The sequence below is a fragment of the Ammospiza nelsoni genome, chromosome 6 (genome assembly GCF_027579445.1).
Source record: "Ammospiza nelsoni isolate bAmmNel1 chromosome 6, bAmmNel1.pri, whole genome shotgun sequence".
Classification (NCBI taxonomy): Eukaryota; Metazoa; Chordata; class Aves; order Passeriformes; family Passerellidae; genus Ammospiza; species Ammospiza nelsoni.
Window position 1 is genome coordinate 48,268,496 of NC_080638.1, and position 14,269 is coordinate 48,282,764.

Here is a 14,269-nt window from a genome sequence, read left to right on the forward strand (position 1 = left end):
TCAAAGCTAAACTACTCAAAAGCAGAAAAAGGTGTTACAAAACATTCCTTTTTGAAATCATTTAGTAGCACAGACTATTGGAAAAATCTCTGGAGCTTAGACTGTATTTTTATTTTAGTAGGACTACCACACTGTAGAAAGCATAGCAACAGCAAACCAGTTCAACACTAACTGGACACAATGCAAGTACATGACTGCAAGAAAATACTGAAGCGAATAGCAACTTCACTTACTGACAACATGCACCACAGCCAATATACATACGCAAACTGAATGCCATGGGGTCCCCTAAAGTGTGCTGCATTGAAGAAATGATCCACAGTGTGCAAGAGTGATTCATCTTCTACAGGAAAAATTAAGTCCATGTTCACTAATCTTTGCTTGTATTTAGAGTATTGTATAGACATGCTGAGTGTCTCTATCAATGTGCGTGTTCTTTTAAGGCATGGGGGATTTTTTAAAAATATTTTTATTTTAATATTTGTCAGAAATAAATGAAGATAAATGTTACAGAGAAGGTGTTAGAAAACTCCCAGTTCCGGGAAAGAAAGAATTTCATTAGGAGAGGATGGGATGTCGGAAGAAGACCAGAACCGGAGCCGATTAGAGAAAGACTGATGATTCGATGGAGACTTAGGAGACTTTTCTTTATCCTTGCTTTTGCTTCTCAAAAAGGCAATCTTTTTGCGCTGTGCAGCTAAATTGTTATCACCCAGGTATCCCAAAAAGAAGAAGAAAAAAAAAAAGTAAAAAAAAAAAGCCTTATAAATAAAACTTAAAATGACTTAACATAGATTAAAGACTACACCATCAGTAAAAACAGAAAAGGCTAAAACAATGACCAACACCTATAATGGAGGACTGATGAATGCATAGCTAAACATATCTAATCTGACTCAGATTAAGGCATAGATTAACACATATATACAGTATTTAAGCAAGTCTACTAAGAAAGTACTGTTAGATCATTCAAAATGTTTTTGCTTTATAATATAAAATTAAATTGGTGTACATGTTACTCAGTGATAACACACCCAAATTTCCTAGATGTCTCCTAGGCTTTAGTACTGGTGAGCCTCATCTCCACTGAAGTGTGTTTCATGTAGCATCACAACGAATGAAGCCCCAGAGACCTTCTGTTGTCTCTGGCACTCTGCAAGGGCCTTGTTCTGTGGCAACCCAAGCCCAGCTTCCCATGCTGAACTTAGGATACATGTTAAAAACCTGGAATCATATGGATGATCTTATTCCATAAAACATCTCTTTTTACTTTAAGTGAATAAATGACCTCAAAGAATTAGAGGAAGAGTTTTACCCAATTCAAAACAAAAGCTTCAGACAGACAGGTTCTTGCAGTAGTTTATAATAAGAGTTCTTTTCTCAGCTACTCCCCTTCTGTTTCCCACCCCCCACAGTTGGAAGACAGGCATTATTATTCAAATATCAATTTCAAAATTGTTTCTTGGAAAGTATTCCTGGAGTATGACAATCTATCTATACAAGCTGACAGAAGTTATCTCAATGGAATAAACAGAGCTTGGGACATATATATTACCTTTAATAAGGATGAAAAGTATTTATTTTGAGAAACTTTCTTTTAAATTTCCCATAATTAGGAACATCTGATTTAATGTATAAACTAACTTAACAGAAAATCATTCCATCTTCCTTACGTATTCCTTAGTGCTAAAAATATAATTTCATCATTTTACATGAAAAAACTCCTAGTTTAATTCTAAATCAAAACATGGTATTGTCTCCAAAATCCTACACTATGAATTGGTTATTTACAATAAATGGGTTATTTGTTCTGCACGTGCACCACCTGCTGGCAGTGGCTGTCAGCCAGCTCATGCCCCTCAAAGAGCCTGAACCACACACTATTCCATAATCCAGCTTTAAATGCTTTGCTGCAAAACCCCAGTAAATGAAGCATTAGAACCAACTTATTCAGTAACAATGTATTATGCAATACATGTGGGCAAACAGAGACTGAAGGGAGAAGTAGAAGATGAAAGGAAGAAGGCAAACTAAAACAAAAATAAACCTATTATCTTCTAGAGTTTACTCAAATTTCTATTTTAGGGTTTTATGCATACTAAAACTTCTATTGTACTAAAAAAAAAATCCAAACAAACAGCTCAAAACCAAACAACTAACCAACAAAAAAAAAAAAAAAAAAAAAAAAAAAAAACAAACCAAAAAAAACCCAAAAAACCCTAAAACAAACAAAAAAGGACATAAAATATAATGTGATTGGGCATTAACATATCCTATATATGAATTTTTATTTTTTTTTTAATTCAGCTCATGAATTTAGGCTAGGCATTCCTTACCTTTGTTTGAAGAACACCCAGGGCTCTCTCTCTCTTCCACAGGGTTTGACCCTGGAGAGGTATTATCCTGAGCCTCGTGTTGATGTTTCAATTTTTGGGAGGCAGATGGAGAGTTTACCATCTCTGGAGATTCACAATGCCATGTGGAGCTTTCTGCTGCTGGTTTCAACCGCTCCCTTGAGGTCTCCTTCTTTGGCTTGATAAATTTGACTAAGGCTCTGGCTCCAATCCAGGGGTTTTTCCTGATAAAGCAGGTTTTGTGAATGCAATCCAGAAAATGCTACAAGAAATACTCCCCAAAGAAGTTTACAGCTGTGCTAAAGCCATCAAGCCATCCTACATTTTTTGTTTACTGTCATGAATTGGTTCAAAAAATGCACCATGAATTTCACAGCACTTGAGATCCATTTCCCTCCTGAAGTCAAAATTACTTTTACAGAAATATTTCTTCAGCATGAGAAATGTGAGAAAGACAACTGTTCCCTCTGCCAGAAATCTAAACTACACATATGGGCCACATAAAGACATTCTTAGAGTATGACAAGCTCCACTACAGGAACAGACTGAGGAGGAAAAATGAAAGCTGCTTTGAAGCCTCTTTGCTAAGGTTATCAGTCAGAACTATGTATAGTGGAATTAATTTGGCTCTTTTTTGTTGTTTTTAGTATAATTTTTAAGTCCTTCTCTCTAACAGACTGGTTATGCCTTGCTTTGAAAGAGCACCTCTGAAAGCTCCTAGTGCTGCTCAGTCACATACTGGGAGCAAAGTGGTTCTTTCCCAATTATTTTGGGAGTTTCAGATTCTTGTATTAATACAGAGGGCCCCACATGAGATCCTGTACTCTACATTAACTCAACCTGCTGCTTCAGGGAGTACCTTGCAGAGTAAGAGGGAAGAGACAAGTGGAGACGACACCACCCATTATTCAGATGAATTTTCTGTTATCCCCAGTTATGGAAAGCCCTTTCTTGCCCTCACTGATCTGTACAGCAGAATTAATCCATGTGGAACTTACTTTTTTGGAGCAGGATCATAGAACTTGTACTGGTCCATTATCTTCTCTTCAAGTTTTTCCTTATGTCTTCTTAAGGCATTCAATTTATCACTGTGAGGGGGGAAAACATATTCTGAGTCATCTGTATGAAATTAAGCATAATCAAAAAACTGAAGACCAAAAGCCACCAAGAGAAGAAAGAGACTGAAATATATTCCTATCCTGAACCTTCAGGATTCACAGTCTGTTTGGAGAGGGCAAATGCAAAAGCCTACCAACTATGCTGATGGGTGATTTTTGTGCAACAAAGCATGAAAGGTGAAAGAACAACAGTAGATGGTGGTGCAAGATTACTAACTAATATTTCAGGCACATTTTGTTTGGTGGGTGTTAAGACTAACTGTGGTTTTTACTGATTATTTTGTTAACCTATACAGGGAAGTTGGCAGATCTTATTTTCATTCAAGTAGTAAGGCAAATGCACCTCCATCATAGAACAGTCAGACACCAGGATAAACAGATCAGAGAACATCTGAACTGTATTCAACCTATTTCAGCAAACAATTTCTAACACTTCAACCATGTAAGCCAGTTGATATAAAACTCAACTCCGTAACTCCCATATCATCCTGATGTGCTTAAACTAAAATTCTTGGGATTAAGAATATTTTTATTCCTTCTTTCATACCTATAAGAGAAATTCACTGCAGTGAAAACAAGGTTCTTTGTAAACACACAGTATCTTTAAACAGGATATCTCACTTTGACATGTCAACCTGGGCATGAAGGGCACAGCAATGTAGGTTGATGTCTGTATCCTTAAAAACAACATCAAAGCAGGTATTTCTTGAAATGCAAATGAAAAAAGCAAGAGGAGTATGAATATTTGCTATTCTTCAGGAACCTAAATACAAAATGACTCTTATAAGACTGTATTTTTGTTGCAACTTGGCTGTTTTCCAAAACCTTAAAACTCTTTCCCAACCTCCTCTTCTTTGAGAAGTACCACTGGGTTTAGCATTCCATCTTTTCTAACTCTATTTTCCACATAGGTTCATCTGTATTATTTGAAAAGAGCTGCCCAGGTGTTTTGTGAACAACCCTTTGCAGTAAGGCAATGCAGAAACATTTTGTGCTTTCTCCCATTACAGTTATCTCCTACCAAACATCCCCTTTTCCAACAGCTATCAAGAAGACCTATCAATCCACTGCCTGCTCTTCTAGTCCTGATAGATCATTTGCATTCTATAATTGTCTAGATTACTTAAGGTTTCACAATTCAAATCTCTTTTTTCTTACATGTACTGTTTCTGTTCTTCATGATACTGCTCCTTGCTCTCCATGTTCTGCTCCAATAACATCTGATTCTGCTGGCTCAGCATCTGAATCTGGCTCAGGAGATGATGGTTTTCTTCTTCCAGATTTCCCTTTAGCCGGGACAGGAGCTATGAAACAAGACAAATTCATCTTTCCTCTCCATCTGGAGTGCACCATAATCAAGATAACACAATAGCATGGCAACCTAAGATAAAAACCATACACTTCAAACTATGTGGGGGTGTTGTTTCACAGTTTAACTTTCTATATACAGCACGCCCAAAGCTTCACACCATGTGTGGCAGCTCTCTAACCCAAAAGCAGCAGTAGCTGGGTATTCACAGCCACTCACCTCACAGTGGTTATCCAGCTTGGTCAGAGAGATATCCATGGATTGGTGCTGTTCTTTCAGCTCATCATAGCGAGCTTGCCAACGATTCAACTCCAGCTGAGAGTTGTTCAAGGAAGTTTTCAGCTCTTTAGTGTGTGAATGGAGCCCTTCATACTCTGCCTTTAGCTGGTTGTGCAAGAAATTCACCCTAAACACGAAGAAGAGAGCAGGCTTATGAAGGGCACTTCACAGAAATGACCTCACATTCAAAGACCACACCATCAGTTTGCAGCTCTCAATACATCAAACATAGTTCCAAAGAATAACTCCTAAGGACATTTTTATTCTAAGCATTTCATAAAATTTTAAGAAGTAGTGGTAACATTACCAAAAAAATCAAATTTACAAAATAACTGAAAGGAAAATACATGAAAAATAAAACTGCTATTTCTTCAATATGGAAGAAACACACCACAGATTTCTGAGGCACAATGTATTTAAGAGCATTGGGATATAAAGGCAGATCTATTTGGCACAAATAAAGAAAACTCACAAGTTATTTTTTTATCCTGATGTATGAAATATAAGCATTCAAGTGTGAAACACTGTGGTGTTGTAAGAGGATACTGTGGCATTTTTTTACACTTTGAGGTAAATCTAAAAATGTCTACAAATAAGGAAGGCATAATATTAAATAACTAAATGAACAGATTAAGTTCTGTATCTGCTGACAGACAAGCCTGGTTCTGCCAGCCCTGTAATCAACATTATGCAACATCTTTGTCCCTAAGTAAATGAATTAGGAACAGCAAACTTGAGAAAACCTCTCAAGAGCTCTGTACTGTTCTAAAGCACACTGGTACAATTGTAGCTCAATTTAAAATGTGATTTTTAAATATGATTCAAACTGACATTGCTTTAACTTGATGTGCTCTTGACTGCTCATTTGCACCAAACAGATTCTCAGAACACCTTTGTGGTATGAACAGGGCTACAGGGAGGTTTGTGGGTGAGGCTCTCAAAAGGGGCTCTGCCCTAAGTTAACAGCTACCCACTGATCAAGAGTTTCTAAGATTGCTTTTAATAACAGGAATGGCAATTTTCTCTGGACAGCAGAAAATAAACAGTGGTAACTCCTAGAGGTAAAATCATACTGTGTAAAAACCACAGACCAGTGCTCCTCAAGGGGAAAAAAGCCAGTATAATTTGGGGCCTTGGCATTTGTAGTTCTGCCTAAAGGCAAGTGCTTGTATACAATTCACTGCAGAAAATGCTTTTGAACTGAACCAACCAAGCCCATTTTGTATGAGCAAAGGTTTCAGGTCTGAAGCACCAAATAACAGTATCAGTTGACAGTATTCATGAAGCTGACAATCTTTAACAAGTAAAAATTACCAAATTAACAATACAAAATAGAGAAAAAAGAACAGACACGTTATATGAAGGTACTTCAGAGCTAATGCAACACATCCATGTTTTGCATAATTGACTTTTAATTGATATATTTAACAATTTAGCAAAGGAACCATACCTATCCAGTTCCTCCCTCAGCTTCTGATTTTCCCCAGTGGTTATTGCATTTGATCTTCTCTCTTGTTGCAGAACCTCTCTCTCATTTTTTAAAACTAATTCCAACTCTTCTAATTCTGCTTTGTGTTTCGTTAAACTGTTGTATCTGCAAAAGGAAGAACAGCATACACTCAGCTTTCATTGAAACATTTTTCTTCCTCTGGGTTAATATTTTTAATAGCTAATCCCACAATGATTAGAAAGCATTTTTTTTTCTGGCTTTATTTATATCATCCACACTTATGTGGTTAAACTTCTACCAAAGCTGAAGAATTCAACACTATGCATGAAAATTCAACTTAGTATACAAGTCAGCAGAGAAGACTTTGGGAAAAGAGAAAGAAAAAGCAAAGCATTTTTTAAGGAAACAGGAACACCACTGCCAGAATCTTACTTCAATTTCAGATTCTGGTAATTTAGTAAAAGCATGAGATTCTGCAAAATGAGTGGACACTGCACCACTGAACTGGAATCCCAGTCACAAATAACAGAGTGGCAAGAGTTCAAAACCTGACTAGAAAGCAGCTCCCAAAGAGCAAAAGAAAAACAGTGCAATGAGCAAGAGTTTGTTAGGGAGCCACCTAATCCATACTAGGTTATATGCAGAGGTAATAGCATCCTGCACATCTACTAATCTCCTGCATGTTCCAGACAGATGATGAGGTATCAGTGAGTTGACAGCAAAACACCTTTAAGCAGAGGCTGACTCACCTGCTTGAGTTTTCATTAGTGAAGAAACCAAGAGCAAAACCAGTGTTCACATCCAGGCCTCCAGTATTACTTGGTTTATATAACTTGTGCATAAACCATTCAGGGCAGGGAGATGGGGAGAGAGAGAGGGCTGAAGGCATCAGCCCTCTCTTTAATTTTGATCTCTGGAATGCTAAACTAACCGAGGTGTGGAACAACTTCCCTGATATTTGGCACATGGATTAGGCAGGCTCAGCCTCCCTGAGGTGCTACACCACCTGCATCCAGAAAACTGAGAAGAACAGGGTGGACTGACATCATTTCACAAGGCAGCAAGCTGTTCCCAGATCTTTTTTCCTCTCTGGTGGCTTCTGTCAGAATTTGTGCCCACACACACCAGCAGAGGCCACTGGGGCCATTGGTGCAGTCAATGTCAAAAGTCATCAGCACAATTTTGGTCACCGTAATAAAAGGGAATTGCCCCAAACTATGACATACATCTGTGTCAAAAATGCAGATGTACTCTTCCAAGCACTTTTACAAGAGAATCTAAGTGGAAGATGCAACATTGCTTAAAAAGCTAAAGAGAACAAACATCCTTCTGTGACTCTCATGCCAGCAGAGATGAATGCAGAGCACAGTTACTCTGCAGTCATGAAAACTTCAAAACAAAACCAAAACCAGCAGACAGCACCAAATACACTGACTCCTGCCAACTTGTTTTTCTTTCAGGCTACCATTCCATTCATCCCAGGGTCAAATTACAGCCTGTCCCAAATTCCAGTCCATTGAAGGGCCACACAGGAAAGTACCTGTCTCCCAGACAAAAGCTGCTTTATACTACCCATTCCCAGTAACAGCAGTAGAGTTTAATTAACCTTATTTATTTGTTTTCTTGCTCCATTCAGCTCTGGGACATTTCAAATTCAATGTCCATACAACAAATGGAAGAACCTGAAAGCAGAGGAAGGTTTCACATCCAGCTCCAAGAAGCATTTTAGACAAACTGTGTGCCAATGCAGAGTCTGAGAACACAAACTCCAGTCAGTCCTTTAGCAGAGATTACCATGGCTGTCTCTGCAGAAATTGCACTGTAAATTCTTTTGCTGTCTCTGTATGGTAGGGCTACTCTGTTCATTTTTATCCAAGCCCTCTATGTTTTAAAGAGGGCTCCTTAGAGAGAAGCAGAATACTGGTCCAGCATTACCAGCCAGGCCCAGCACCACAGGCTGCCACATTGAGCCTGAGGCAGACCACAGCTGCTCCCCTAGTTGTTAGGTGAGAGGTAAGAAAGAGGAGAGAGTGTCTGCAAAAATGGAAATGATTGTTCGTGTCCGGAGCCCTAATGAAATCCTCAGGCAAAATCTTCTTGTAGTAGAGATTCAGCCTGGAGTCTACAATTTGAGCACAATCCGTGCAACCTGACAAGCTCTACCACCAGAGACCAGGTCACCCTTCCTGGAGACTATTCAACACTCATGTTCATTTCACTTTATAAAGCATCAGGCTCTTAGAAAAGTTTCAAAAAGGTTTTCTCATACATGAGTATAGAATTCATTTTGGCTCTGACACAATCTATTCCCAGGACTGAGGAAATGTAGTCATCTTTACTCCTTTTGGCTTTTATTCTTTTATTCTTTCTGCTGCTTTTTGAGGAGAAATACTATGGGTAGATATTTGTGAATGAGACAATTTTGAAAATGCTCAGATATGATAAAAAGTGTGACAAAAGGAACCCAGAAAAATAACTACCAGGCAGCACCGGTAACATAATAATACAACTCCCTGCTATATGTAACCCTGCAAAGCAGAGATTATTTTCCCAGTGTCTCTGCAGGATTAGACTTCTCCAAACTAAGCCACAAAGAAATGCTCAGGGATCTGTTAATCATCTGTAGCTACAAAATTATTACCTTCCCTTAGTAATATGCAATATGTAAAGCAGTTTCAAAAATGCAGAAGAAGCCAGCCTGTGTGTTCACTGAGACCATCAGACAGACAACTCAAAGTCAAACAACTGCTATTAATGGTAAATGACCCTAACATACTAATTCTCCTCTTCTTGCTGAGCCAAACCACACATCTGTGGTTTCCTGGGCTATGACAGGCCATTTCACTGCAGTTACAAACAACCCATTATTAAATCCCCACTACAGTGTTAATATGTGCAGAAAGAACCAAAAGCGGTTTAATGAAGTTTGCTCAGGTGCAGAAAATATTCTGTGGTTAGAATGCTGCAGAGTGAACTACACAAACCTTTGGGACCTTGGCTGTACATGTTATTGGATGTGCACAAGCTAACTGAAGTTGCTGTGGATCTAGATGGTTGGATGTAGACCAACTGCAATCATAGGTTTGTGTGGAAGTGTAATCCTGCCTTAAGCAACAGAACTCTGATTACAGAGCTGCCAACAGCTGAGGAAAACCAATCACCGTGGAGCTGTGACATGCAAAACTCATCTCCTAAACACCACACAAGAAAACCTCTTGGTTGCACTGAGCTGCTCTGGGGAAAACTTAGCAGGTGGCACATTCTAGCTGAACTTGAAAGTGAAATATTCTATCTTAGCAGTCACAGACCTTAGTTAAAAAGAAGAGGTGTAAGAAAATTCTTTTTATGCTACTCTTTCTCCCTTCTGCTCCCTAAGCAGCACATGATGGAGGGAGAACAAAACATGCACTAAAAAAGTAGCTTGTGGCTTTTTTCCTGACAGCCAAATGGAGTCCTTGGACAAATCACCTTGATAAGTACCTTTTAAGACTGATCTGCTGAGGAGGATGCTGCACACTTAGTACTGCCAAATTCAACTTGCTTTGAATACAGAGAAGGCCACCATCTGCTCCCCTGCAACACCTCTCACTGGGAGTCACATCTCAGAAAGAGAGTCCAAACTGTTAATGATCACAGTGGTGACCCTCTATAGATAACCTATTCTTTGAAAAACACTTTTTCCTTAGGCTAGAGCTGCTTAGTGTTTGGTACTCATCAAGCAAAGAAAGAACACAGCAAATTGCCTTAACACACTGCAGTGTAGTAATCTCAAGCAAAGCCTGAATCAATGAGAGCCATTAATCAGTCTGAGAAAGACTTGGTGAGCAGGAACAGTGTCTGTGTAATCACTTACAGCTCATTTAGTTGACAGCCAAGCAGCTGTCCTGTCACACAGCCCCAGTGGATATTTTAATCACAACAGTTTACTTCTGTACTTCATAAAAATCTACCACACATTGTATTTGCCAGCTCCTTAGTCTTTCAGGAAGAAAAGTTTAGCACCAGTTTGCAGTCCACCATCAAGGATCCCCACCAAGCTGCTCTGAACCCAACTCATGATCTTGCACAGAAATGAAATCTAAATAAAAGTGTTTTGAAGAAAATCTCTGAAAAATATAAGAGACATCTGAGAGGCAGACAGAGCAGCACTTTTGTAGCAATACATTATGTGTATTGTTCAATTCATGCATAATTGTCAGAAAATGACAGTGACTAGAGACTAAGCAATTAACAGTTTAGTCATTTCCTAATTCAGCTGAAGGGCCTGAAGCAAAAGCTATAGATATGAGAACTACAAGAAAATTAATAATACATCATTATCTCATAGGTCAATACAGCTTCCTTCAGAGAGCCTCCTTTGACATGACACGGATGTCACAAGGTTCAATGATTGAAATTTCTCAAGATACACCCTACTCACATATAGGTGACCTGCAGACTTTATGGTTAGGAGAGAGACTCCACACAGTAGAATTGGATAATGTTTTTAAGGCTGTATGATGTTATACCACAAATCTTTAAATGTAGTAGAAGAATTTATGTTATGTCTGACAAAGCATCTGAGATCGAAGCCCATGTTTGCTAAGTATCACCAGAGTCACCTCTGTTCTGCCACCTTTAGAGATCTAAAATCTAGAGCTTTGAAAATATTTTCATCTAATGTCCCAATGACAACAGGAATGACTAGACACTTTTTCAGGGCAACAACTTTGTAATTTATGCTTGTAATTGGAGACAACATTTAAGGCTAAAATTGTAACACAGGCACATTCTCGCTACACAATACCCCTGAGCAGTGAGCGTACCTCTCACGCAGACCTTTGTGCTCCAGATCCAGGGTTTTGTGTAATGTTTTTAGGCAGCTGTGCTGATTTATTAGCCTCTCATACTCTGCAGACTGCCGTTCATGCAGTGAAGTAAGGTGTTCATGGTCCTGAAGCAATGACTCATACTCAGCTTTCAGCTGCTCCTTCTGTTTCAGCAGATTTTCATTCTCGTTCTCCTTGGCTGTCTGCTGATTTTGCAGTAAAGCATTCTGGGCCGTCAGTGAAGCACTCTGGGAGTTGAGAGTTGAATTTTCTACCTAAAGTTTTGCAAGTAAAAGTAAGTATTACTTATCCACGTCTACTGGTACATACAACAAAGATTTTGTAGCAGCTCACATCCATATAGAGTTAGTCAAGAATGCCTACGCTGCCTTGTTGACTTAAGACATCCATGCACAATTTGGCATAATTTTGGGATTACTGCTGGCAGTATGCACCACATAAAGCTATGCTGTCAGTAGTAGGAAAATTATCACAATAACCTCTAAACTGAAATTTTTTTTACCAGAAGCTTTACCAGAAGCTCTTGAGCCCAAAGACCAAGATGATCTGGAATACTCAGAACTCAACTGCATCTCTGACAATCATGATCAGAGTCAAAAGTTACCCTGTAGTTGTGTATAAGTAATGAAACTCAAGTTCACCCAAACTCAGAAACATTAACTGCATCACTGTATGTGGACAACACTCCTAACACTGTGTATGTGAGCATTACTCCTAACAAGTCTGGTTTCAGTAGAGAGATGGTGCACTGATTTTATGTAAATCAATTACAGATGGGAAACAATTAATGAGAACAAAAAACCCATCTCTCCATCTCTGAACGTGCAAGAGGAAGACCTTGAAAAGTGAAAGTCATGCAAGAGAAATAGAGTTAATCCAATGCTGTCCTTTGAAACTGGCCTTCTTCTCAAAGTAAGTTTTTTTTTTTAATCAAGTAATTTTTAAGAGTATCTTTTCCACTGGCAACGTTGACATTTTGTCTGAAAGTCTGAAAACCGTGATTGGAACTCATTGCTACAACACCTATAGGGAACTGACTTGTGTCCTCTTTCCATTTCTGCTGAGCTCTTTCACAGGCACAGCATTAACACAAAAAAGAAAACCTTTTTTTAATTTCAGAATTATAGCTTCTGGAATAACACATCTGGATTTTGCTGTATTAATTTTAGTTTATTCTCTGTAAATAACCACCTTCTTGCTGAAGGTAGCTACCAGACATTAGCTACAGACCCAATTTCCTTTCTAGCTTGGAGAAAGTCAGACCCCAAATGAAGCTCCACCTCCTAGGCTTCATCTTTCCATCATTACATCAGCCTATCAACACAAACATTTCATTATTGTCATCTCCTCCACACTACAGTAATCAAATCCAACCTCCTGGCACAGAGACAGAAGGATGTTCTGACCTGGAGTTTGGCTGTCTGTGTCTGCAGGGCAGTGTTATGTTCTTGAAGGAAGACATTTTGCTTCTGTAGTGTCAGGATCTGATTGTTGAAGGAGACATTCTGTGTTTCCAAATGCTTTAGCTGTTCCTTAAGCAGCTGCTTCTCTGTATGCAGGGCTGCATTCTGAAAGAGAGATGACATTGAAGAGGTGACAGGAAGAAAAGAAACAGCTGTCCTGATTATCTGGAGTCCTTTCAAAGATGAGAACCAATTAATGATGATCATTCTGCAACAAAGGCATAAAAAAGCCTCTTTGCAGCATTAAATACAGGTAAGACAGATGGTAATACACAGGATCAACCCTTGCAAAGATGGGACAAGATGGACACAAGGCACATGAAGCACTTAGGTCCCGCGCAGTCCCAAGAGACACCCAAGGAATCTGGTAGACTTGGGTGCCCCAGAAAACCTATCAGATTCCTTTAAGCTCAAAAATCCAGTTCTCACCAACCCACTCAAGAGTACAAGAGAAGTCTATGAGCTAAGAGGACACAGGAGAAGGCTTACATTCCTTTCTAGTTCAATGGCCCTGTCCTTCAGTTTCAGCAGCTCTGTGGTGGCCTCTTGGTGCCCTGCTTCCAATTTCTCATTCATTTGCTGATTGGCAATGAGCTTCTCTGCTGAATTCCTCAGTGTCTTCTGAGCATACTGCCCATCCTGCTGAGTCTGCTTGAGTGCATCAAAGTCCTTCTTCACCTACACAATCAACAAGCAACAACCTTTAACACTGAAGGAACTGGAATAATGCATTAATAATGATGGGATATGTCACTCCTTTCTTGCACTGTACAGACTTTCATAGATTCAACAACCATTACCCCACTTCACAGACAGGGAAGCTGAGACACAGACAGGTGGAAAAATCCACATCTCTTGCCCTCATGCCAGGTGCCTTTAGACTCAAGCTCAGTCACCTAACAAACAGGCTGTTCTTAGGAGAGATGTTTCAACTGCAGTCTTCCTCAGCCCATGGAAGACTGGGGCATTCTTGCCTTGCTTAGTTGTTTCCACTAAACAAGGCAGAAAAACACAGCCATGCCAATGAAAAAAAAACATGGGAAAACAGATCTACAAAGAGCAGCTATCCAAGAAAACCCCTCCTAGCCCAAAATTTTTTTATGCATTTTGTGTCATTACATACAAAAGGACAAAAAAAAGGCAGTCTAGTGAAAAAAAGGTTCTTAGAAAGGATGTGTATTGGGAGGGGCAATGAGAAGAACAAACCTGCTATTCAATTAAAAAAAAAAAAAAATCAAACCTCAAACCAAAAAATCCCTGAACATGTGAATGTGCAGAACTGCAATGTGAAAAATTAAAATCCACTTAAGCTCTTACCATATTTAGATCATTCTGTAACTGCTGGTTCAAGTTCAGAAAGTCTTTCACTTGAGCTTCCAGCATTGCAATCTTCTCCTCTTTCACAGCTAGAGTTGATTTTAGTGCTGATTCAGTTTTGCTTTCCAGAACCTTGTATTTTCTAAAAAA

The 14,269-nt window shown here is 39.0% G+C and overlaps 1 protein-coding gene across 3 annotated transcripts in view; it reads right to left on the minus strand.

Annotated features, from left to right (window-relative positions):
* Window positions 1–14,269, minus strand: part of CCDC88C (coiled-coil domain containing 88C) — a 95,837-nt gene that overhangs the window by 8,831 nt on the left and 72,737 nt on the right. For all 3 annotated transcript variants that reach the window (XM_059474065.1, XM_059474064.1, XM_059474063.1), the window contains exons 17-25: window positions 14,120–14,261; window positions 13,292–13,480; window positions 12,746–12,907; window positions 11,316–11,593; window positions 6,511–6,654; window positions 5,001–5,187; window positions 4,631–4,776; window positions 3,353–3,442; window positions 2,337–2,578 (exon numbers count right to left, since the gene is read on the minus strand). In XM_059474065.1, coding sequence (XP_059330048.1) covers window positions 2,337–2,578; window positions 3,353–3,442; window positions 4,631–4,776; window positions 5,001–5,187; window positions 6,511–6,654; window positions 11,316–11,593; window positions 12,746–12,907; window positions 13,292–13,480; window positions 14,120–14,261 — 1,580 coding nt within the window. The remainder of the gene's footprint in view (window positions 1–2,336; window positions 2,579–3,352; window positions 3,443–4,630; window positions 4,777–5,000; window positions 5,188–6,510; window positions 6,655–11,315; window positions 11,594–12,745; window positions 12,908–13,291; window positions 13,481–14,119; window positions 14,262–14,269) is intronic.